The sequence below is a fragment of the Sebastes fasciatus genome, chromosome 24, assembly GCF_043250625.1.
Source record: "Sebastes fasciatus isolate fSebFas1 chromosome 24, fSebFas1.pri, whole genome shotgun sequence".
Classification (NCBI taxonomy): Eukaryota; Metazoa; Chordata; class Actinopteri; order Perciformes; family Sebastidae; genus Sebastes; species Sebastes fasciatus.
Genome location: NC_133818.1, coordinates 7,546,507 through 7,573,305, shown reverse-complemented (window position 1 = coordinate 7,573,305; position 26,799 = coordinate 7,546,507). Strand labels below are relative to the sequence as shown.

Sequence of the window (26,799 nt, the reverse complement as noted above, 5' to 3'; positions counted from 1 at the left end):
GCGTAACTTAAGTACGAAAGTTACCTGACAAAAGCTAATAAGTTAGGAAAGTTAGGAAAAGATCAACTTGGTTAGGTTTAGGCAACAAAATACTTAGTTAGGTTAAGGCAACAAAACAACTTAGTTAGGTTTTTAGAAAAGATCGACTTGGTTAGGTTAAAGCAACACAACTACTAAGTTAGGTTTAGGAAAAGTTTGTGTTTTGGGTTGAAATAACACCATAAGTGGTGAAACTTAAATTAAGTATGAAGGTTTACGTGACAAAAACTACTTAATTAGGTTTAGGAAAAGATCGACTTGGTTAGGTTTATGCAACATAACTACTAAGTTAGGTTTAGGCAACAAAACTACTTAGTTAGGATAAGGCAACAACACTACTTTGTAAGGATAAGGCAACACAACTACTTAGTTAGGTGTAGGAAAAGATTGTGGTTTGGGTTAAAATAACACTGGAAGTGGCAAAACTTAAGTACGGAAGTTACGTGACAAATACTGTAAGTCAACGTTGACTTCTGGCTTCATACAAGGTATGAAGAGCGTGCTTTTTGACCCACCCATGATCACCATTACGTGGATTACATACAAATTGAATTTGTGGGATATATACGAATTACAGTGCATTTCTTTTTCATATGTTTAGCTACGAAGAGTGTGTGAGAACAGCCTGAATACAGCTTCAGTAATGTTGCGTCAAGGTTTTTCCATCGCCAATATCCATGCTCTCTTCTCCATCTTCCACTGAAATCTAATACACGTCATTAATTTCACCCGACAATGTGTTTTGCATAAAGCTTAGTGTGTATTGATGTCCCATCTGCACGTCGCTAGAGCTAATATTTGATTTAATTAGGAACACCTCATTCTGTGGTCAAACAACGGATCCATAAAAGAGACATAAATAATTGAGATGACAGCGACACCAACACCCAGTTTGGTCCTCGTCCCAGTCCATGAAGGCAAACACAAAACAGATATGCATCTTATCTCTTGTGTTTTATTTGTTGTTAGTCGGCGTGATAAAGCACCTGGACTGCTTAGGAACAGCACATAAAGAACTTCCTGACAAAGGTGCTTAATGGCTTTTGTGGCTTTCATTAACTGGAAATCCACTGTGGAAAGTAGTTACAGTATATTTACTGTGAAAGAGAGCGAGACATTAGGCGGGGGAGTTATAGGGAGAGTGACATTGCGAAGACCATTTCAAATGCACTAACGCTTGCTTTTAAAGCATTATCATGCCATTAAAGTGGCACGCAGTGTCACATATCGATTTTGTCTAAATGCTTTAATATGCACGCATAACTAGATATCAGGTGAATGAATTAGTAACTTTTACATTCTGCAATAACTCCAAAGGGCTCTGGAGTATTTTCAAGGTTGTAATTATTCACTTTTGTTTCCTCAGTTCTCCGACCACCTCCTTCGAGAAGATCTATCTGGGTTGGGTCACTGGTGGGGGCTCGCACCACTCTATGATGTTCCAGATGGGAGATAAATTTACACTAATCCTGCGACAAACCCGCTCAGCTTTACGCGGCAGACAAATAAAATCACACCATTCCCGGGCCCATCTGAAAGTGATCAACCAGTAAGCTCCAGAGAATTAAAGACGAGGGTTTAGATTAAAATGAATCAGTTGCTATGTTGATGTATGAAACTGTTATACTCATCAAACAGATGGATGAGCCAAAATAATGACATACTTTATCAGATGCTGCGCCACAGGGAGGTTAGAGGTCAACTGGAGCTGTTTGCACTTCAGTGTCTCGTTCAAGGACACAAACCAGCTTGAACCCAAAGCTCACTGCCTGATTGAAGGTAAGACTTTACAAATACACTGCCTTTCTCTCTCATAAGGAATGATTCTATTGTGTTACGTGTTTTGTGAATGGCTCAAGAGAGTGTTTATTGGCTGACTGGGTCATGTGTTGGATGCATCGGTACATGCCTGTTATATAACAATAGTTTCATCTTTTAGGCATGGTGCTGCAGCCAGGCTATTTAAAGCCCATCAATGCAAGTTTTCTTTTTTCCTTGGTATTGTGCGAACCTCCGAGAGGAGGAGCTCTGTATGCAACTGCTAGAGTTTTCCCAGCTGTATCAAACACAACCAAATATAGAGAGGGAAATCCCGGAAGTTAGGAAGTTGTCCCTTCAAAATAAAACTTCAGAATTTTTTCATTTTATGGTTGGAAAGAGATGAGACGACAATTACAGGATTTTTTTGATTTTTTTTACAATTATAATTATTTATTATATGTATTAAGGGAATTATGAGAAATACAAACACTGTAAGAATTTATTTTAAAGTTGTTTTGCCTTTATTTCCTGGTTTTTACCTTCATTATTATTTGCCTTTTATTGTTTTATTATTATAATCATTATTATTATTGTTGTTATTATTATTTATTATCCTGGTTTAGTTTCCTTGTTGGACTTTTGTTGTTAAATATTTGAAATGAGGCATGATATCCACTTCACATACGTTGTTGTTTTGCCTTTATTTCCTGGGTTTTGCTTTCATTATTTTTTGCCTTTTTATTATTTTATTATTATTATTATTATTATTATTATTATTATTATTATTATTATTATTATTATTATCCTGGTTTAGTTTCCTTGTTCGTGTTTTGTTGTTAAATATTTGAAATGAGACATGATATCCACTTCACATATGTAGTTGTCTGCCTTTATTTCCTGGTTTTTGCTTGCATTATTTTTTACCCTTTATTATTTTATTTTATTCTTATTCTTATTATAATTTGTATTCTTATTCTTATTATATTATTTATTGTCATTATTATTCTTATTATTTATAATAATAAGAATAATAATAATTATTCTTATTCTTATTATTATCATTCTTATTATTATTTATTATTATTCTGGTTTAGTTTCCTTGTTCGTCTTTTGTTGTTAAATATTTGAAATGAGGCATGATATCCACTTCACATAAGTCTATATTGCTGATGTGCATATGCTTCCTAATACAAATATTTGTAAATGTTTTTTTTTTTTCTTTCAAATCCGTTTAGTTCTATGCTTTAACTGTGAAAAGCACCACCGGATACCTCTCTATCTAATGTATCCAGCTTGACGCATCTCCGCGTCTCCGTCGTCCACCTCTCCAGCATGCAAATTACTGAGCAACTCCTCCAACACACCGCACACTGGTTAACTACACAGAGCGCGCGGCGCGGCGCGAGAGCAGGACACGGAGTCGCGCGTTCATCATATTATAGAGAGAGTGGACTGTATAAAGAAGAAGTGTTTTTTTTATAACCTGCAACATCGTTTGCATCGTTCTCGAACCTGCAACTTAATTAATTCCTCTGAGGTTGCAGGAGGAGGAAGAGGAGGAGGACACTCCATCATCCTGGGACCCGGAGTGAAAGCTCTCAGCACTGCAAGGGAATAATTAGCAGCCTGGTGTCAACACTCCAGAGAGGACAAGTGAAGACTGACTGTGAAGTTTCTTTAAAGGAAGTGTCTCCAATGCGCACACTGATGGACCAGTGACATCTGGACCAGCCTCCCTTCTTGTTTCCACCAGTTTTATAAATGGTAAGCACCTGTGATGTATATTTCTGCATATTTCACTGCTCAATTACTTTAAGATAAGATAAGATAAGATAAGATAAGATTAGATTAGATAAGATAAGATAAGATAAGATAAGATGAACCTTTATTAACCCCCTGGAGGGAAATTCAGGTGTCAAAGCAGCAACATCAGCAAACAGAGTGAAACACAGGAGAGGTATAAAGGTATACAAAAATGATGATAAAAACAATAATAGAGATATAAAAGATACAGAGTGAATGGGTGAACATAGTGTGTGCAGTCCGTCAATACATACATGTAGTATGTGCAATAAATAAATGTAATATGTACATATGTGCAGTCTATAAAGTGGTATATAGGATGTATAGTGTAAAGTGTGCCAGTGGTTATAGTCCAAGATGGTTGCAGATAGTGCATGTTTAAAGGTAGATAGTGCATGTTTAAAGGCATAGTGCATGTTTAAAGGTAGATAGTGCATGTTTAAAGGCATAGTGCATGTTTAAAGGCAGATAGTGCATGTTTAAAGGTAGATAGTGCATGTTTAAAGGTAGATAGTGCATGTTTAAAGGCAGATAGTGCATGTTTAAAGGTAGATAGTGCATGTTTAAGGTAAATAGTGCATGTTTAAAGGCAGATAGTGCATGTTTAAAGGCAGATAGTGCACGTTTAAAGGCAGATAGTGCATGTTTAAAGGCAGATAGTGCATGTTTAAAGGCAGATAGTGCATGTTTAAAGGCAGATAGTGCATGTTTAAAGGCAGATAGTGCATGTTTAAAGATAAATAGTGCATGTTTAAAGGCAGATAGTGCATGTTTAAAGGCAGATAGTGCATGTTAAAAGGTAGATAGTTGCATGTTTAAAGATAGATAATGCATGTAAAGACAGATAGTGCATGTTTAAAGTCCTAATAGTTTTCATATGGTCTTGGTTGTGGAGTTATGGAAGGTGTCATAATGTGAAATAGCTAGCAGGGAATCCAGGTGTCCATTATGTGCAGCTATGTATGCACCCATCCATTTCCCCCCCATTAGAATACCCCCTCTATAATGTACAGTGCTGCATGTGTAGTTATTTTTCTCCCTATAGCAAGGAGAGAATAAAGTGTCTGGACTTGACAGGAAGGTAACAGAGGGAGACCAGTGAGTTTTGTCCCGAGGGGGCTCCATTATACCTGCAGCACACCTGGCTGTTTGCCACACGCAGTTACTGTATCCTAGGGCGCTGTGCATGCGGATGCTAATCAACACTGCTGCTGCTGCTCTGCCTAACATACACTGGTGCAACTTTGAGTGGCTCTATTTTTCTGTGCGGTAGTAGACATGAATAGTTGGTTATTCCTCTTTTTTATTTAGCTAATAGTGTATGAATATTTATGATTAACTGTCCAGGTGTGTTTAGAGGGGGCTGCATCAGGAACTATTTTTTTGTGCGGTAGTAGATGTGGTTATTCTGTGACTCCTCTTTGCTAATAATTGTGGCGTATGAATATTTATGATTACTGTGATTGGTCACAGGTGTGTTTATTGGTGGGCTGCATCACAAACTATTTTTCTGTGCGTCAGTAGACACATGCTTGTGGTTCCTCTTGTTGCTAATAATTGTGGCGTATGAATATGTATGATCACTGTGAGTGGTCACAGGTGTGTTTAATGGGGACTGCATCACCTCCAGCCAATCAGAGAGGAGGATATCTGTGTGTTAATTTCATTTAAAAGAGTAGCATCTCACGATGGATTAAATACATCTTTACTAGCCTAATTTAAGCAGTTTAACTCCCTGCGCACGTGTGAGGGTGAGATTATAGTCCCGTTGAAGTGCCAGTTAATGAAGGGAAGAAGAAGAAGTGTCTAATTAGCTTTAATTTGTGAATAATTGAGTTTGGGTGGCCAATTTTGTGCTTGGATGAATCAACGGTTAATGGCTTAGTTGTGAGCGCTCCATACCATAATGTGCCATGTATGGACTGCTGTGTCTGAATAGTACGCGATTAATTATGGATGGTTTGTGCAGACACATGTGGGCCAATTTAACAAATTATGCAAAAAAAAGGGAGTGTGTTCTGCTGCTTTGTTCGCCATAATAATCTATATTAACAAGAGGTCTGGGTGTACTTATTTGAATGTATGAAGACCCCCCGTTTCCTCCGATAGTCAACGATTATTGATTGTTTGCTCGCAATGAAGGGGAACACAAATGTGTGTTTGAATAGGCGTTGTTGTTGTAAACAACATAAAGGAAATTGCCAGCGAGAGCGTTTTTTTAAGAGCATCAGGGGCAGAGCGAGGAAGGGGGGGCATTGTGAAACTTTATTAAAGCACAGTAGTTTCAGACAGAGAGAGCCTGCAGATATATTGGAGAGCCTCTGCCTCCTCTGTGACACGGAGAAAGTAGGCACAGCGCGAGCCCGCAGAATATTGAATCAGTCAAAAGGAAGGGCTCGGGAACAAGGGGCAAGGGAGCTGAACTATCCTCTTGCCTCTTGCGCGGGCGGATGTCATAATTATCATTTCTCCAGGATTGCGGTGGAGGGGGCCGCGGGCGCTGGCAGGATCTCTGCAGATATGTGGGTGTAGCGGTGGTGTCTGTCGACCCCGTAGGGCACGCCACATCACTTCCAATGCGGAGAGAAAAAGGGACACCGTAATTGGTGCCTGGGAACACTGCAGGGCGCTCCGGGGAAGTTGCTAGACGGTCAAGGCTCGTACATAAACAAGGCTGGGGGGGGGCGTGCACGAGAAGCAAAAACAATGCACGCGGAAGCAATAGAGTGCAAGGGGGCTCTAATCTGCTATCCAATGTCAGGCTGAAATGAAACAACCCCTAGCTGGACGCAACAAGTCTCACTATCTCGCGTCTCCTACTCTGTTTCAGCCCCTTGAGCAAAAAGCAGAGCGTATTAGTGGATGCACGCAACTGTTGGCTGGTGGTGGTGACCTCCAAGTGTATAAGGAGAAAAGGAGGGGGGGGGAGATGTCTCTCCTGTGCTGCTCAGCCAGGTCGTTGGTATCACAGATGCCGCATTGGCTTTTGGATCTTACGTCAACGTCAGAGCTCAGGGAAGTCAGGAGTGGACTGTTAACATGCTGCTTTTTATCCTGAAAAACAGCAGCTCACTTATATGTGTTTACAGGCCAGTCCTGACCTCAACAATATGGCGCCGACGTTGACTTATTGCAGCAACATGCTGAAGCACTTTGATCGATTGCAATTTTTTTTCACTTTTTAACAATAGACCATGGGGAAAAAGTTGAATCATACACTTCTAAGGACTTTTACTTTGGAAAATCTCTCAATTAATACATTAAAATGTTTGATTTTCAGTTTTCACTTTTTAATTTATAAGGGACATGTAATGTTTTATACTTCTGGTGAATATAATAAGATCAATGTTATTTCCATAGATGTATTTTGTATATACAGTTCCCTTTGTTAACACCTTATTTGGAAAACCGGAACGTAGTCACACGTGTATACTTCCGCTAACTTCGTTGCTCGCTCCGTTCTCTTTATACATCCATGGTCAGCTCCATCGGGGCCGTTTGAATGCATTTAACATAAATATCAGTATATGGGTGCTCTATAGTTGTAGCGTCGGCAGGTTTGACCACGGAGATGAGAGTGACGGCTGGATTGACCGCACGTTACCGCAATACGAATACGCAAAACGGATATGGCGTCACTCAGACTACAACAATAAAAGCGGTAACTTCCTTTTACCTCCGCATAGACTCAAATGAAGCAAATATATTGATTTCAAAATCGCGATACATAGGTGAATAATTTTTTTTTCCACCTCTAGTATCTAAGTATATATAAACACTCACCAGCCACTTTATTAGGTACCCCTTGCTAGTACCAGGTGGGCTTCTGCTGCTGTAGCCCATCTGCTTCAAGGCTCGACGTGTTGTGCGTTCAGAGATGGTATTCTGCATACCTTGGTTGTAACGAGTGGTTATTTGAGTTACTGTTGCCTTTCTATCATCTCGAACCACTCTGCCCATTCTCCTCTGACCTCTGACATCAACAAGACATTTTCGTCCACACAACTGCCGCTCACTGGATATTTTCTCTTGTTCGGACCATTCTCTGTAAACCCTAGAGATGGTTGTGCGTGAAAATCCCAGTAGATCAGCAGTTTTTGAAATACTCAGACCAGCCCGTCTGGCACCGACAACCATGCCACGTTCAAAGTCACTTAAATCCCCTTTCTTCCCCATTCTGATGCTCGGTTTGAACTTCAGCAAGTCGTCTTCACCACGTCTAAATGCCTAAATGCATTGAGTTACTGCCATGTGATTGGCTGATTAGCTATTTGTGTTAACAAGCAATTGAACAGGTGTGCCTAATAAAGTGGCCGGTGAGTGTATATATCTCTATGGTTGGTATTATCTGCGTCATGTGCTGCAGTAAAGTACACTACATTGGAGTAAATTAGCAGGTAGAGCTCACACTTTGAAAAGCACTCCCTGCAAAATGCCTCCTATGTAATTGTCTGTTTTATTAAAACCAGCTCTTGCCTGTTTGTGCTCCGTCACTCCTTGCTGTTGTCCAGGAGGAGTGTGTTATTTCAAACACCTGGAAGAAAAGTGCCTCTTTCGCTAAAAGCCGTCCTTGCTATAAACCTCTCTGACATATATAGGGGGAAGGTGGCGAGCTTCAGGCTGGTGGATGCGTTATTGGAGTCTGGGAGGGTCGATAGTCCTTGCAGGGCAGATTGTTCCACTAGGAGCACTGCTGCTCCTTACTTAAACATGTTAGGAGTCCAAATGTAGCAACAGCAGCACTTAAAAATCACACAAAAACACATAACACTCATGGTTTATTAAAAGTTGTGTCACTGATCAATGTTTTAAACAGGAATAACTATGCACGACAAGCTTTTGCTGTCTTCATGCATCAGTCGTCCGTCTATCAATCTTGCTGAATGTGTTGTGAAAAAAACCTGCTGTTTGGAAAGCGGCGCGTAGAATATGATGGGCTGCTCAGCGAGCAGATTATTTAAATGACAATGAACAGCCTTTGTTTGCAATGCAACACTCCCTTCTGTTGCATCAACGTCACGTGTGATATGCACACATTTCTGACGCCAGCTGACGTGCGATACAGTGCAGTTTGTGCTGTGTTGTCTGTAATCTTAAGTTTTTGTTATGATTCAAAGCATTTTGAAGGTGCCTGGCAGGCAGTAATCCATCCCAAATAGAAACAGGGAGTTATGGATGTCGAGACGTTTTATGATTTGACTTTGAAGCTTTTGTTGCTCCGGCAGGTTTAAACAGGAGCGTCAGAATGCAGTCCGGCTTCTCTAACTGGCCCTGCCATGGCATTCCTGCTTAATTGGTCTTGAAAGGTCTTGTTCAGAAAGACGATGCAGGTCAGCTCAAGTCTCTGCAGTTGTTAAGTCATTAGACACTCAATTAACTCTGCCACTGTGCCTGATCTTAAAAAAGAACAACAGGGCAGAAAAACAAGTTACCTTAAAGTTGATGCGTTAAGTGTACTCTAATAAATTATTTAAAGCTCCTCTAGACAAGACCTTTATGTAAAAATATACCCTTTTTATCAGCCTAAATCCCAAACTAAGACTGCAATACAAAGCATCTCCCCACTAACTGACATTTATCCTGAAACTTTTTCACATCAGAGATCAAGCTTTACAGTGCAGGTTTTCTCACTCCTTGCCCTTTGGCAAAACACAAGCGAACACCCTGTTACATGAAAGTAAGTATTAAAATGAACTGTACATGGATCGAGCACTAATTTGCACGCAGACTTGTACAGACTTGACGACAATCAATGCTTCCATCTTCTAACCAGCTTATCCTGTTGTGGGCCGGATAGAGGAGCTATGTTCCAGTCCTCTGGAAATATTGTCTACCTATTAATCCAGACAGCCCTGTCTCCTACAAAATTACGTTCCCATAAAACAAAATTGCGTTTTCAATTTTGTTTGAGGTTGCAGTTTTAAACATGTGTTTAACATTGTAAATAATAAAAAAAAAATGAAACAAACTGCTTAGTTAGGTTTAGGCAACAAAATTACTTGGTTAGGTTTAGCACAAAAAATGACTTAGTTAGGTTTAGGCAACAAAATTACTTGGTTAGGTTTAGGAAACAAAACTAAGTAGTTAGGTTTGGGCTACAAAACTACTTGGTTAGGTTTAGCACAAAAAATGACTTAGTTAGGTTTAGCCAACACAACTACTTGATTGGGTTTCGGCAACAAAACTACTTGGTTAGGTTTAGGCTGTGTTTGTTTGACCCATCCAACACCCCACCCGACCACCCGTAGTGGACTTTCTCGCTTGTTATACTCATTATACCACGTAACTTTTAATAACTTAATTAATCCGTGCAACTTTCATTAACGGTTGCTCGATATTGGTTGTTGTACTTCGTAACTTGCGTGACGAAATAGATTTTCCCCTCCAACTGTAATTGAGCTAAAGTCTGCTCTGTGTGACACTGGCAGTTCTGAGTCTTAACGAGTTAAATTTAATTTCGCCGTAGACTGGATTTTCCACCGGCTGTGCATCTGTCTGCTCAGGGTGTCAAACGAGTGGAGGTTTGTTCTACTGGCTCTGCATCACAAAGCAGCTTAAACTGACCCTAGTATGGCACAGGACTGAATCATGGAAGTGAATAAACAGGGAAGCGGGCAGAGCTGACAGAAAATCCAAATCCAAACAGGGATTTTCTATCAGAGGTAAAACTTGCCGGTGCATGTTTCCCAAACAGTAAGAGATAGTCTGTGACTCCGTGCTAATCTTCTGTCCTGTTATTACTTTTTCTTCACCACAAGAGCTGAGGAAACTTTGTTTAGCTGAAAGCTAATCCACGGGGCTTAAAGCCGGGGCAGCATTCTGTTGTTTGTTTGCTTTTCATTCTTCTTATGGACATGCATAGTCTCAACATACTCCAATATATCAAAAATTCAAAAATGCGCATTCGAGAAAAAAAAGAGAGCTCGTCGGAAGACTGGCACCGGAAGAGCGTTTCATCTCTCCGTGCCCGTCATGCTGAGCTCCATGCAACATTGATTACCTGGAAAATGGGTCCGTTAGAGAAGTCTGTTTGAAAATACAGAAGAAGGAGTGCACGAGGCTAATGCCTTCTTCCATATCTGCCCTCTGCGGCGTTATCATGCAGTACGCGATAGCATCTGGTAATAGTCTGTTTCATTTTGCATTGTCTCACGAGCCATCAGGGTCACAGAGGTGAGTGCCTTGGGTGCCATGACCACCGTCTGACTTCTGAACGAGCACATACAGAGAAGTAATGAAAAGGAAATGGCCAAAGATATTCTTGGGTAGCAGGTTTTTGTGTTGTGTTATCGCTGTCTAAACAATACATATTTAATAGGTTTGACAAATTAGATTTCTGTGGTTCATTATCTTTCACTTCCATTGACAAACACGGGTAGTTGGAGCTCATAGACAATCACATCTCCTCATTTTCTGCCTATTATTGGTTTAAGATGGATTTCTTAGATGTGTTGTGTAAAAGACTTCACAAATGTTGGAGATTTTAAAGAGGAGCTTTTGTGCTTTTTCCCTTTCCTTTTGTGTGTTATATAGTTTTTTGTGTACGTAAAAGGTGTGCAAAGGGAGAAACACTGCTCCTGAACTGCCTGAAACCACCTCGCTTGAAGTCCTGCTTTTTCTTATGTAACGTGGTGATGTCACCAAGTAACACAATTGCATAATGCCTGCCTAGCGGCTAGTTTGGCGCGCCCTCAAACAGCTGGAGCGGAGTCCGAAGAGTTTGGTTTGTTTGACCAATCACAACAGAGTGGGGCCAGCTGATCAATCAGAGCAGCCTTAGGGGGCAGGAGCTCAAACAGAGCGTTTCAGACAAAAGGGTGAAAAGAGGTGCTGCAGCAAAGCCGGTATGAGAAAAATAAAGCGTTTTTTTTAACATTAAAGCATGTAAACATGTTCTAGTAGAAACACAGAATACAAGTATGCACCTGAAAATGAGCATGATAGGTCCTCTTTAAAGCCTACATGTTTTGTGACACATTTTTTTTATCAGCTTGTCTACATGTCTTATAACTCCACAAAGATATGAGCAACATTACAGCAAATTTGCCTCTTTTCCATGTCTGTATCTTGGGTATATTTAAAGTGAATTTCACGAACAGTTTCACATCTGTAAGTTATATGAAGATATGAAAGGTTTCCTTCCAAAATGCAAAATGGGTTATAGTTGGAGCATTACCTGAAATACTTTCTACACTAGTGTTGGCACAATTCAACACCTGCAACTCACAATTATTTTCATTGTCGATTAATCTGTCTGTAGTTTTTTGGTCTATAAAATGTTGGAAAATGTGAATCAGCGTTTCCCAAAGTCCAAGATGACGTCCTCAAATGTCTTGTTTGTCCACAACTCAGAGATATTCAGTTTACTGTCATAGAGGAGTAAAGAAACCAGAAAATATTCACATTTAAGAAGCTGGAATCAGAGAATTTAGACAAATAAATGACTAAAACTGATCAATTGATTATCAAAATAGTTGCCGATTACTTTAATAGTTAACAACTAATCGATTAATCGTTGCAGCTCTACACTATTCCTGTTTTTCTAAATGTCTTGGGATTAGTTGCTATCATTTCTAAAGGCTTTATAATAGTGAGTCTCCCTGTTGTTGTTGAACTGCTGTGCAGGCTGTCTCAGAGCACTGGAAGTCCCTGGAGGCGAGAACATGCTACTAATTATCATTCTGGTGTATTCTGTCTGATGTTGTGGTGATTCCCTGTAGAAACTAGTAAAAGGGATTATTAGGGCATTTAGTTTGTCGGTAGGTTAGTGATATTTATAGAGATTTATGTTTGTGCATTTGTATTCTCTGTAATATTTCCCAGGTTTCGTAGTGAGAGTCTAGATCTGGCTGAAAAGTTTCCAGCGACCTTGGGGTAGACGTCTGGATACATCAAAGATGTTGGGGAGATAGTGTGGTCTTGGTTTGCATCAATAGTTTTGACTTCACCCAACAGCGCAGGAAAAAAAAAATGCATTGAGGCACTTTGAAATCGGCAAAAAAAAAAAAAGAAAGGTCGAAGAAAAAGAAGCAATTTAAGAGACTCCTTCAAATTCAGCTTTTGTCTTTGCGTTGAGGGGGTTTGGCGGTCTCCTCGGACGCCGTCCACGCCGCGTGTGAGGTTGACTTTCAACTTTAATCTGATTTATCCTATAACGTTAGTTAAATTAATATATAGCGACGGGTAATGGGATGGTTTAATATTCCGTCTGTGTTTAGCGAGAGCAGTCCAATCAACCCCTGAAATGTTCTCTACGTCTCATTGACTTTCAATAGAGGGGAAGTATTTTTTGGAGCACGTGTCAAAAGAGAGCGGAGCACCAGCAATAGACGGATCATGAGTCAGAGGTCTCTGACAAACACTGTTCTCCACAGGCTCAACTAGGCTTGCCGAGTCTTGTTAGAATGAAGCTTTTCCAGATGCTAATCGGATTAGTTAACAAGAGCAGCTGTGCCTCGCTGCCATTCCATATTTTACGTCTTTGAAGAACTCCGTACAGTTGATAGCTAGTTCTCCTTGATCATGTAGAAGATGTCTATACTTCACCACCAGTCCTCTCGAGAGCGATCTAGCCTTCGATCCGTTGTGATCTCAGTCAAATTAATGTAATGGATGTGGCACCGAGGCCTCTCATCATTAAAATCTCATTTCAAAATTTCCCTTGTCATTCAGCTTAAGTTTTCAGTGGACAGTGTTCCCCTCCAGGTGTTTTTTTTTACAACAACACCATAAGAAATCTCATTGATGAATATACCGTGGCGTTCGGTTTATGATTAGTTCGCTGTCGAGCCCGGCGAGTTAATTTGTCGAAACAATAACGACAAAACGATCCGTTCTCAGCTCTTTATTTAGAACGTCTTTTATAAATGTTGCTTTGACATGGACTCCGAAAAGGGACTGCAGCCCAAGTGTGATTCACACCGAGTAACTCTTTGTGCAGATGAGTCTGCACATAAAGGGCAGCGAAATCAGTCAAATGAGAAAGTCATTTCTTTAAATGTGCCATTATCCCAGTGTGAGTCACTGGAAAGAGATGCTGTCTCACTGGCATTGCTCACCGTGTGACACAGCGACCGGGTGTGGATTCTGATATGGATTATTTAAGATTCCCATTAGCTGCTACACTTGGTTAACTACACAGTCCACAACATTAAAGGCCACATAGGGTTAACTTTATGCAGATTGTTCCTGTTATGCATTTTTAATGCGTTTTTAATATATAAAGACAATTCTACAACGTATTCTTTCATCCTAGATGACTTCCCCTCATGCATATGATGCACCAATGAATGTAATTTTACGCTTTTACACTTTCACCCACACAACAACCAAAGTTCAAGTACTGTAACTCATGAAACTTGGATGATCACTGGGACTGAATATCATTTCTCTCACATTTAAATAGAATCACTGGTAACACTTTATAATAACCACCGTTTATTTACAGTCAACAAAAAATGAAATTATAATTAATAATACTTAAAAAGTAATAGTGATGCTATAAGTTCTGTTATTTCATCATAAATTTGCGTAATATGAAATAATTAATTAAAAAAATATTAATATATATTGTATCATAGTTTAGTGATGATAACACATATTTATATAATAATTATAACAAGTATTTAAATAACAGTTTATTGTTGCACACATAACATTGTATATACTATATTAAGTATTGGTTAATGATTACCAAATGATTTGTAAACCTTTAATAGATCGTTTGTAAAACATCTATAAACATTACGTAGATAGATGGACCAAAAAACAATTATTAATATTATTATCTAAATATTGTTTATAGGTGCTTTAAAAAGCATGTATTAACCATTTAACAAGGTATTATAATCATCAGTTGCATCTTTATAATAGTAAATAATGTTTATAGATGCTTTACAAACCAATTATCAACAATTAACAAAATAGTTACTATCTAATTAATGTTTATAGGTGCTTTACAAAGTATTTATTAACCATTTAACAAGGTATTATAATCATCAGATGCAACTTTATAATAGTAAATCATGTTTATAGACGCTTTACAAACCAATTATTAACAATTAAAGTGTTACAGACAACAAATACTTTTATATATAGTATATTAAATGTTATGTGTGCAACAATAAACTGTTGAAATAACAAATTATAGCATTGCTAATAATTAGTATTAGTAGCAACATTTCTTTGTTTGTTAACAGTAAAATAACTATTAAATAAGTTTAATTAATTATGGATTTACCGTTTATAAATGATGGTTTTTGTAAAGCGTTTAATGTGATTCAACCTTTGCATGACTTTTAAAACACTGTACACTCAATGTTCTTTTTTCTTTCTGTCTTCACAGATATCTCTGAGCGAAATGCTGCCCTGCATCATTTTCCTCGGCTTGTTTCTCACCGCGGCCCGGTCCCAAGATATCCACCCCTCCCAGGCATCGTCATCCTCCCTCAGCGAGTCTTGTGACTCCCTGTGCTCCTGCGAGGGGAAAGATGGCATCCTTCATCTCAACTGCGAGCAGAGGAACATCAGCAAAATCTCCCAAATCAAAGTCCCGTCAGGAGTGCCCTTCCACCTGAACCTTTACAAAAATGACTTGGTGGAGCTGCGCGCCGAGGAAATGGAAGGGCTTAAGGGCGCCCTTTCGCTGCACATCGGGGGTAATAGCATTCAAGAGCTGGAACCGGGGGTCTTTAGCACTCTCGGCTCGCTGAAAAAACTCCACATAAATAGCAATTTCCTCGTCACTCTGAAAGAGGACACCTTTCAAGGCCTGGTGAATTTGGAGTTTCTCCAAGCGGACACGAATTTCATTCGGGTCATCGAGCCCGGGGCGTTCAACAAACTGATCCGCCTCAAGGTCCTCATCCTCAACGATAATTCCATCGAGTTTTTACCCAACAACATTTTCCGCTTCGTGCCCCTCACCCACCTGGATCTACGCGGCAACAAGCTCCAGACGCTGCCGTATGTCGGCTTTTTGGAGCACATCGGGCGGATAATGGAGCTCCTCCTGGAGGACAACGACTGGGTGTGTGACTGTGATATTTTACATTTAAAAATCTGGATGGAGAACATGAGGTCGCAGTCGGCGATCGGAGACGTGGTCTGCAGCACGCCGCATCACCTTAAAGGCACCATTCTGGCTAAAGTCAAACGGGACGTTCTGTGTCCGTCCCACGCTGATATCAACCTGGAGGAGCCGTCGAAGTCACTGGATATGGTCGTCACCCCCTCGTCCAAAGTGTCTCAAAGCCCCAAGTTGATCGACGCCAAAGACGACGCCAAGGCGCCGACGCCATCTCACGTTCCTGGCAGCCCCTGTGTGGAGCACTGTTCTTGTCACAATCACCCCGTGGCTGGCTTTTTGATGCATTGTCAGGACCGAGGGATTCAGAAGGTGTCGGATATCGGGATCCTCCAGCAGAGGCCCACTAAGCTGGTCATGACGGGGAATATGATTCAGAAACTCCTCAAGTACGATTTTGTCACATTCGACAGCTTGGAGTTGCTCAACTTGGCGAACAACAGGATTGATTACATCGATAATGAAACTTTCCTCAGCCTGAGCAGTTTGAAGAAGCTGTATTTGAACGGCAACCAAATTGAAAAGCTGTTCTCCACAATGTTTGTGGGGCTCCACAACCTTGAATACCTGTTTCTGGAATACAACTTTATCAAAGAGATTGCCCCGGGCACATTTAATCCCCTGCCGAACCTGAAGCTGTTGTCATTAAATAACAACCTGCTCAGCTCCCTTCCCGCGCAGATATTTCGCAACGTGCCCCTCGCCAAATTAAACCTGAGGAAAAATCTACTTATGCACCTGCCAGTGAGCAACGTGCTCGATCAACTCGACACGCTGGAGCAGATTTATTTAGAGGACAACCCCTGGGACTGCAGCTGTGACTTGCTCAGCCTCAAACAATGGGTGGAGAAGCTCAGGAAGGACACGGTGGTGGGCTCCATTTTGTGTCACACCCCGAAGAAAGTGATGCAGTCCGAGCTGAGGAGCCTTCGCCACGAGGTGCTGTGCCCCGGGTTGGGCACCTACTACCCCGTGCCTCCAGGTGGCGAGGAGAGCGTGACCGCCACCCTGGGGCCCGACAGCGGCGTAACCGGTTTCTTCAGCTCCCTCACGGACACCGTCCCCCTCTCCGTGCTCATCTTAAGCCTCCTCATGTTCATCCTCATGATTATATTCTGCGCAGCCGGACTGGTGGTGTTCGTGGTGCACCGGCGGCGCAGACGGGCGAAGAAGAAAGCAGCAGAGGAGCCGCAGAGAGAGAACAGCAGCAGCCCAATCCACTTGCACTACAGCATGTACGGGCAGAAAACGACGCACCACACTCTGACGCAGCGAACGGGATCCGCCACGCTCTACGAAGAGCGCTCGCACAGCCCCATCGTGCAGATCTGCCGCAACCCCACCTACTGCTCCCAGCACAAGGAGCACGACGTCGACCTGGACTACGGCCTGGACGAGCCCGGCGCCAAGCACCACATGTGCCGGAGCATCATGGAGAAGGAGAACACCTCGCCGCTCACGGGGAACCCCGGCACAAAGTTCCGCCCGATGACCGGCGAGTGCCCCGCGGAGTTCGTCACCCTCGGCAACCCCAACTCCCTTTACAGGAACATTCTGGAGCGGGAGAAGGAGCTGCAGCAGCTCGGGATAACGGAGTACCTTCGGAAAAACATGCCCCAGCTCCAGTCCAACGTGGACATGCACGTCCCGGGGCACCAGGAGGAGCTGAAGCTAATGGAGACGATTATGTACTCGAGACCTCGCAAGGTCATGCTCGAGCAAACTAAGAACGAGTACTTTGAACTCAAGGCTAACCTGCATACTGAGCCGGACTACTTGGAGGTTCTGGAGCATCAAACTGCATTTAACTGAGCTTATTAAGCAGAAAAAACTATATATATATTATATTTTCAACCAAGTGCCTTGTCCTGTTTGCCCTCCTGTACTTTTCCACAGTATGAAATATATATCATGGGCACATCACTTTGAGTTTAATCGTAGCACAGAATGTAACTACTTTGTGTTACCTTTTATCTGCTGACAGCCATGTTATGTAGCTGGTGAAAGGTGGCGTCATTTTTTGGCCAAATGTAACTTAAAAATCGTAAAATCAGATTAAATATCTCATGGTGCGCTGCCGCCGAATTGATCCAGCTCACACCCTACCCCCCCATGTGACATCCTGATCGGATCAAGCAGATGTTTGGAGTGAATTTCAATCACCACTTGACCCAGAATTGCTGTTTAATCAGACTCTAGATATGACCTGATTACACCCTCTGTCAACACGAGCCAGCTGGAACGCTCATTGTGCCGTAGAGTCAGCAAAAAATGCCAACAAGTACATTGGAAAAACAGCGATAGGATCGACCCGCTGCACAGTCGTGGGTCCTTTATTTATTTTTATATATATCACAGAAAAGGATGTTTTTATTTTCTCTCAATCAGTAAAATACAGCACTTAAAGTATATTATACACAACTGTAATCTTGTAAAAAAAATAATAATGCATTGCACTAATCAAATGCCATAAGATGGTGCATGACAATCAACAGAGTCCTGCTGAATTTTCTTTTTTTTTCTGCCAGAAAAAATGAGCCACAAATGTTTGTATGTGTGAGCGTGTGTTTGTTTCATGTCACTATTTTACGACGATGAGTCAAAACAGCATTTCGGAACTCCGCTCCGCTCCGATCCGTCCTCGTGGGCTGATTTTGGAACTGTTTTGAACTGATTAGAGGCGGAGGGAATATTAACAACCTGCCCCGACTGACTTCAGCCAACATAAAAGCAATGGACTGACATTTTGCAAAAATGTGGACGTTTGTCAGAAATTTGCACTCCATTCATACTCTTCAAAAAACGGTTCATGTAAGCACACACTCTGTAGCTTTTTTACTCAACTAGATTGAATTATTTATTCTGTATATTTTGTATATACTTCCGTTCTATTATATCTTTGTTTTTGGTGTGCCTTCAGTGCTGTACAGAATATAAACAGAAGCTGTAACTGATAAATAAAGAGTTGCAATATTATGAACTTTGAACTGAATCTATGGTTAGTGCAATGTCAGGCTGTCCCGACTTCGAAGCTCCGATATCCATCTGGGAATAACTAATAATGATTAATGTTGGATATGAATAATGTTGAAGGATCATTCCTTATTTCATGGGCTATTTTGGGAGTTATACATTATTACTGCATACTTAAACCAAAAAACGAAGCATTCAAATACTGCTTTGGAGGTTGATTACCATGGCAACAGTCGAAGCTTTGAAGCATTCAGGTCAGCCCTAGTGCTATGTAGGTGTTTAAGAAAATATCGTGATACATAAGTATGTTTTGCGATACTGTATTGATTCTCCAACACACTATCGATTTTTCATTAACCTCTTAAAAATCCGACAGCCCGCTATCGGGCCCGATTGCTATTCTGTTTTTCGGAGGTTGTAGCGGGCTCAGTTTTAAAGCTAGAGTGAAGCTACTGGCATCTTATGAAACTAAAACACCTACAGAATCCATTGGTACCAACCAGGAACAACTGAAAACCTTGACCTCTGACCTCAAGATATGGGAATGAAAATGGGTTCTACTGGTACCCACGAGTCTCCCCTTTACAGACATGCCCACTTTATGATAATCACATGCAGTTTTTGCTACATGTGTCACCTTTGCCTATTCTAAAAAGGATGTGTTTGAATATTTCTGCATACTGGGGTCCCTAAACAGTCTTGGAATTACATAAATTGGGTATCACTGTAAAGCTGAGACTCTTGTGGATCCTATGAGCCCAATTATATTCATGTGTGATGATGTTGGTCCCCATAGTAGCCATTTCACATCTTGACTTTTTTTTCATTCCTTCTTTATCCTATGACATTGTTCCTAAAATTAGATTTTAAAAAATTGCAGTATACCTCCTTGCTTACAATATCGCAGTATATTGAATTGTTCCCACTGTATTATGATATGTATCGTATCGCCAGACTCTTGCCGATACACAGCCCTAGTGCTGATGTGTATCGCATTCAGACAACATCTATTATGGTCCATCTTTTACTGTACTATGATGTGCAACTCTCTGCAAATTGCCACCCAAAAGACTGACTCTTAACAGGTCCAGTCGTGCATGCATGTACTTGTGTAAACACCATTCGCTTGTTTTCCTGCTGTGTGAATAATTTAACCCCCCACGGTGGCTCAAACCTGGTCCTTAATCACACAACAATGGCTGCAAGGGGCTTGTTTCAGCAGCCTCGCTTCTTTTTCCTGCCTTTCACTTCCTCCTCCTCCTCCTCTCTGGAGGAAACACTGGACCCTCTCTAATTCCTCCATTTTTCTATCATAATTGATTTGCTCTTTTGCAAGAACACACACACACACGTAACCCATCCGCGGTTTAAAAACTCGCACACAGATACTTCCACCACCATGAATAAATAAATGTTTATGTATTTGTATGCAGACACGCATCATTTAAGGGATGCAAACTCACAGAGGGGAAGTAGGCCGGCACACACACACACAGCAGGGTAGACAAATTATCCTCCGCAGCTTGATCCTGTGAGACTCATAGAAGCAACGTGCGCCTCTAAAGGTGAGACATTAGTAAAGTGCATAGCTGTGTTCAGAGAGATTCGTTACTTTAGGGGCCAACTTCAAATAAATGCAATCGCTTCCGAACTAATGCTCACCGAGGCGCCCGGCTCGCTACTGAGCCTCACTGTTGAATACGTTTAATAAGAGAAGTAAACAACTTAAAGAAGAGGTGATGAAGTATAGAAAGAACTTGTTCTTCTTTAACTGTACTTTTGTACTAAATCTTTTGTAGTTAGTATTCACTTTAGTGTCAGGATGACCCAGCCTGTTAAATACACGTCTTGTACCTTTTGTTAAATAGAAGAAGATATGATTCAGCCCTATTTGGATATTTTTAAATAAAAGAACATTTTCAGAGGATTATAGCAGGCTCAGTTTGAAGATACTGGTATCATGTGAAATTACAAAACCATGTTATACTAGCTCGTCGTGAAGGAGGTTAAATAATGCTCCAAACATGCGACGAAAAATGGTCATTTTCAAAGGGGTCCCTTGACCTCTGACCACGAGTCTCCCCTTTACAGACATGCCCATGTTAGGGTTTCTGGACAATAATTGTCATTGTTTTGTGTTGTTAATTGATTTCCAGTAATGAATATATACACAAATTTGCATATAGCAGAATATTTGCCCACTCCCATGTTGATAAGAGTATTAAATACTTGACAAATCTTCCTTTAAGCTGCAGTTTGAACAGACAGAAAATGTGATTAATCATGGGCAATCATGCAATTAAGCACAATTAAATAATTTTAATAAATTAACAGCCCTAATATTTGCATAATAAAAATAGTTATTACCTATCCCAGATCCACCCTCTGCCCTCAGAGCCCAAACAGAGATGCCTTCCAAAAGCATTGTAGTTATACTGTTTATTTATTCAATTATTTATTTCCACATTTCTTTTTTTCATATTTTTTAGTTGTTGTTAAATATTTAGTAGTAATTTTATAGTATTTTTTCATGCAAAAATGGCAGAAAATGCTGTTTTCAGCCTCTCAAATATCCTGCTTTTCTCTGTTTTATATCATATGAAACTGAATATCTTTGCTTTCCTTATCTGACAAAAGACATTTTAAGACATCATCTTGGACTTTAATTATTTTCTGACATTTTACAGACCAAATGATTAATCGATTTAACAACAAAATAATAAAAGTAAAGAAAATAATTGTCAGATTAATCAATAATGAAAAATAATTAGCCTTAGTTTTCTCTCCAGCGTCTTTGCCTGACTCTTTCTGTTGCCATGAAGAGGTTTTGCTGCACGAATTTACACAATAATGATGAAAAACTGTGGTGCATTAGAGCGAAGTACTTCTTGTTTGGTCTAAGCTATGGAAACCTGGCTCTAATGATTATGCATGTCCGTGTTTTAGAAAGCAGCTGCTGCACTGATGTTCTCGCCGTTATCACGTGTAATGCAATTACATGGAAGCATGAGCAATGCTGCTAATTGTACTACTCATAAGTGTGAGTGGTGAAAGATATACCTACATTGTTTACACACAAAGCACACAGGGGGGGTAGATTCACAGTCAAACAAGCTCACAGACAACAAACCAGTAACCAACTGTGACTATTTACAATTCATTTCCAGCACTGCCGATGTTTGTTTAGCGCCACAGCCACACGAAAAGCACGTCTTGCGACTGGAAATGTAATTATACAGACTCAATGGTGAGGTGGGCACACAAATAATGCTTTTGATACAGCGTGTTATTGCGATAATAGTGTTTGTGTTGCCTCCATTACTCTAAAGTGGACTTATCGGAGTGTCCACTGTCTCATTTATACTGCAGGATGATGTATTAGCTTTGTTTGCGAAATGCTTTCAAAGAACAGTCTGAAAAATCCATATCTCACCCAGTTATTATTTTATAAAATGGTCTGTTTAACCACAAGTCATTAATATTCATATATCTGGGAGCACAACAACAGAACATCTCTTCTGGGCAACGCTATCGACCTCCTATTCGCCGTCCAAGAGTTTCGCCAGGTTCTTTGTGGCGAGCTGCAGTCAATTAGTGTCTCGCATTATTCAAGCTGCACCTCTTCGTCGCTTTTAATTCCTCCTGACATTTAAAGAACAGTGAGCGGCAGAAATACAGAACAATCGCGCTATTGGATATGTGATTGCTGGAGGACCAAAAGGGGTTCAGCAAGCGCAAGAGGTGAAAAGATGTAGGTCGAAAGTTGAAATGAGCTCCTCGGGGGTGGAAGAAGGGTTCTTAAAGGTGCAATGTGTAATATATACTCTAGTCACATACATTCACCGCTACTACTGAATCCATACATTCTAAATTTACAGTCATCAGTTATAGAGGAAAAACTAAAACTACTACTAACTAACAGCAGGGCAAGAATACGCAGAATTCAACCTGAAATAATTAAACTGCAGAAATAAGAGCCGGTCAAAAAAACAATGCCTATAGTTTATTTAAAAAAAAAAAAAAATGTAATAAATTCAAATTTACTTTTTAAAATGTATTTATTTATTTATTGTTTACCACGTGTGGTTTTGGCCTGTAGTTTATTTTTTTAATTATTAGTTTTTAGTTTTTTTGACCCGCCACCACCCCCCTTCTTCGGAGAACTAAATTTACTTTGTTTTTATTCTTTATTTTTTTTATTTTTTATTTATATATGATATACATATATCATATATATTTTTTATTATATATATCTCATTTATATATATATATATATATATATATATATATATATAATATATTTTATTTTTATTATTATTTTTATTTTCTAAAATTACTTAATTTTTATTATTTTTCAAATTAGTAGCCCATGAAGGAAAAGAAAAGTGATACTATTAATACTAATCTTAATCTCAGTCATAAAGATAACAATATTATTTAAAAAAAAAAAAAAGCAGGGGCAAGTAAGCCAGCCGCCTTGACGACATATAAACAGACAAACAACAAAAGCACATTAAAGAGTAGACATGAACAAATGTATGTAAACAGAAATACATAGTTTGTATAGACGACCTATAGTTTACCATCTGTGTGTTTAGTGTGCCACTAACCGGTCTAACCTGTAACAAGCAACAGAACATTTTGTTGATCTGGCGAGGACGGAGAGGTCCGGGTTCAGACCCCCGCTGGTGGTTTTGCACTGGCTGAGTTCGAGCTAACTGCTAACTGAAGGTCCGTCCATCTCCCATAGCAACCGCCCGCTGTCCTCCCAGCTCAGCAGACGATAAAACAAAACGTGAGTCATTTTCCCGTTTCTGCCACTTTGAATTTAATCCAATAAACAAACAGATTTTGTAACTCCAACGTGATTGACAAGCCCTCGGGGCAGCTTAAAATTGGCGGAGTGAGCCCTTTAGTTAAATATGATGATCCAGATCTTGTTTACTCTAATTATGCCTAATTCAATTTGCTTTGAGCGAGCCAAATACATTTGAATGTCTCTTCAGCAAACTTTATTGATATTATTTAATGTCATGTGGAAAGCTGTTTCGAATATTCTGTCCGACCCGTTAATACGGCACCAATTAGGGCGGCTGCGTTCCATTTTTCATAACGTTATTGATTCAGTTGGTTCAACTCATCATATTGATTTTTTTAATTTGTGCAATACAAGTGAGCAACAAGAAAACAAACATATAAAACAAATTACACAAGACGAGCCAGACTCAAACTAAACAAAACAATAAGCAGCAACAATAACAACAAGAATAAAATACAATTTAAAAAAAAGATTAGATTTACTTAGTAACGGAAGACAGGTAGATAATTATGAAAATAAATAATAATTAAATAAAAAAACAACATAACTATAACGTCAACACTGCAACCTCTTCACATTCTGTTGATAACGTAATTTTTTTAATTATTTAAACTACAATTCCGTCTATATCTTACACATTGCCCCTTTAAGCAAACTATAGAAGTGCGTCATTTTTTATAAGATGATCATATATTGTGTAAAATCATAGACTGCAAATTAATTAGTGTCTATAACAGAAGGATAAATCCATTATAATATCTCTAAAAAAATTGTCAAAATTGAAGCAGTAGAAGCCAAAATATTCAGACTTTAAGTCTTTAATAAGCTCCAAAAAATCTAATATTACATTTCCCACAATGTAATCCAAGCTGAGATTTTTCAAACTTAAAATAGCTCCCATCAGAGCCACAGACGACAGCTATTTTTACAGACTGTGTCGTACTCCTTGTCACGAGTTAACTGAGCTTCATGTGTAAAATTGGCGGAGTGAGCCATTTGATTAATACTAAATATGATCATCTTGTTTACTCTAATAATGGTGGAATTTTATGTGCTCTAAGAAAGTCAAATAAATCCAATTAAAATTTCTCTTCAGCTGATTTTAGCTGCATTTCATTTTACATAACAGTTGGTATTATAATAATGTTTAATATTATGTAAATAGAATGAAACTCAGTTGGTTTAATGATGAAAAACACAATTAATTAGTTTAATTTCCCAGAATGCTGCACTAAAGGACTGAAGGACATTTAACATAATGTAAAGCTGTGTTTCTCTGTTCTTATCTAGCAGCCTTGGCTCACCATGAACCGCCGCTTAAACTCCTCCGCAGCGACACTACAAGTCTGCTCAAGACGCATTGAAATTCCCTCCTTGACATCTCTATCACTTCAATCCACCTGTGGTCACTTTAATTGATGGGGAACGGGACGCACATCCATCAACCCCTCCAACCGTCCATTTTCAACACCCACATTTTACTCTTCAGGGTCATGACAAGGGTTGGAGCCTATCCCAGCATGCACCGGGGCGATGAAAAGGCAGACATGCATGAAAATGTTTATGTAAAGCGATACGGAAGATTGAGTGTCTTAGAGGCAGAAATTTGCATTAAATCTATTAAAATGTCAATTGATGTTGTAATGGCTGCCAAATGTGTTGGAGAGTATTCAATAAACACCATTGGCACAGAATATAAATTCTTCAGTTTGACAAAAATACGACTAGAAAATAAGAAACCGAGCACTTAAAAAAATCAAAGGGCGTGTATTCAAGGTGCTGAAGTGACAGTAATCCATATCAAGTAGCCATAAGCTGTGTAGTGTATTCAGGAGCCACAACCATGAATGAGGAGCCGTTATGAGGAGTGACTTTGTCTGTCAGCACACCCCCCACTTCCTGACTGAACTGTAGTCTGTTTCTGAGCTTTACCCGGGGGGCGATCTTATGATGCCGGCTTGCCAAGCCGAGCAGCTTGCTACGAAGCCGCGGACATTGAACCCCTATATCCTGTTGTTCGCTTGGCACGCGGTTTAAACGGCAAGCCGGTGACCCAATTTTTTCCATCAGAACATCAGAAATATTTAGTCATGGGATGTACTGTGTTGAATCTGTTGTTCTGAGAGCAGCCTCTCAGGTAAAGGGGATGAAAAACCTGCTGTGTGTGAAAGGGAGAAAAAAAATCCTCCCTCAAATCGAAACCTAGAGTCCTCTGACAGTTTGAATTTTCTGGGTTTGGTTTGTTGTTTGTTTGTTGTAGAATATGTTGCATTGCGGCTGAGTCACTTTTCTTTCTGATTTTTTGGCCGTTGCCATCTTTTTTTTTTTGCAGTCACCATCTTGACTTTTTAGCAGTAGCCATCTTGGTTTTTGGCCGTCGCCATCTTGTTTTTTTTGCAGTTGCCATCTTGGTTTTTGGCTGTCAATGTTCTTGTTTTTGGCCATCGCTATCTTGGTTTTTGGCCGTCGCCATCATGGTTTTTGGCTGTCGTCATCTTGGTTTTTGGCAGTTGCTATCTTGGTTTTTTAGAAGTTGCCATCTTGATTTTTGGCCATCAACATTCTTGTTTTTGGCCGTCGCTATCTTGGTTTTTGTCAGTTGTCATCTTGGTTTTTGTCAGTTGCCAACTTGGTTTTTGGTCGTCGCCATCTTTGTTTTTCACAGTTGTCATCTTGGTTTTTGGTCTTCGCCATCTTGTTTTTTTGCAACCAGAACACTGGTAGGTGGAGCAAAGTACAACCGAACGCTGAATAAGACATTTTTAGGTGACCAAAATGTTACAATTAACTTTCATGAACTGAAAACACACTGTGAAAGGGTTAAAGTTCTAAGACGAAAACGCGGACAACACCCAGACAGCACAACGCCGTGGTAGCGCCCCCTGCTGGCTATTAGAAAGAATGCAAGTTTAAGGCACTTCAGCATTGGCTTCACTTTTCAGACTTGGAGGCCCGCTGTTCTGAACATGGACAACAAGTCTTACAAACTTCTCTAAATGTTATTTTTCTCTATTTGTATGCCACAGCTAGAAGTTCTGGGATGTTCTCTAGCATTCTGGGAAAAGTAGTAGTCGCTATTCGGACTACAAATCAACACTGGTATAGTGAGGAAAAAGTAAATTACTGCACTTCATCACCAAATAGCTCCTGGAATGTGTAGAACATCCCCAGATTGATGGTATATAACACTAAAAGTATCTAAGGGAGGATTTATCCCTTTAATGGAGTGTCTATGCAGCGTTTTATCGCGTACAGTATAGTGCGGTGAAAATGGATGGGGAGCAATAGAAGAAAATGAAGAGTGTGAGTGAGATCATAA

General features: G+C 40.0%; 1 protein-coding gene and 1 long non-coding RNA gene across 2 annotated transcripts in view; both read left to right on the top strand.

Annotated features, from left to right (window-relative positions):
• LOC141763045 (uncharacterized) overlaps positions 1-1,815 on the top strand; it is an 88,662-nt gene extending 86,847 nt beyond the window's left edge. Inside the window, exons 3-4 of the long non-coding RNA XR_012592977.1 lie at positions 1,406-1,588; positions 1,712-1,815. This is a non-coding gene — a long non-coding RNA (uncharacterized LOC141763045). The remainder of the gene's footprint in view (positions 1-1,405; positions 1,589-1,711) is intronic.
• A 1,350-nt stretch (positions 1,816-3,165) lies between these two features.
• slitrk6 (SLIT and NTRK-like family, member 6) lies at positions 3,166-18,664 on the top strand. Its single transcript, XM_074627061.1, has 2 exons — positions 3,166-3,564; positions 14,948-18,664. The coding sequence occupies exons 1-2, from the start codon at positions 3,562-3,564 to the stop codon at positions 17,498-17,500; spliced, it is 2,556 nt and encodes an 851-aa protein (XP_074483162.1). The 5' UTR covers positions 3,166-3,561; the 3' UTR covers positions 17,501-18,664.
• The last annotated feature ends 8,135 nt before the right edge of the window (positions 18,665-26,799 follow it).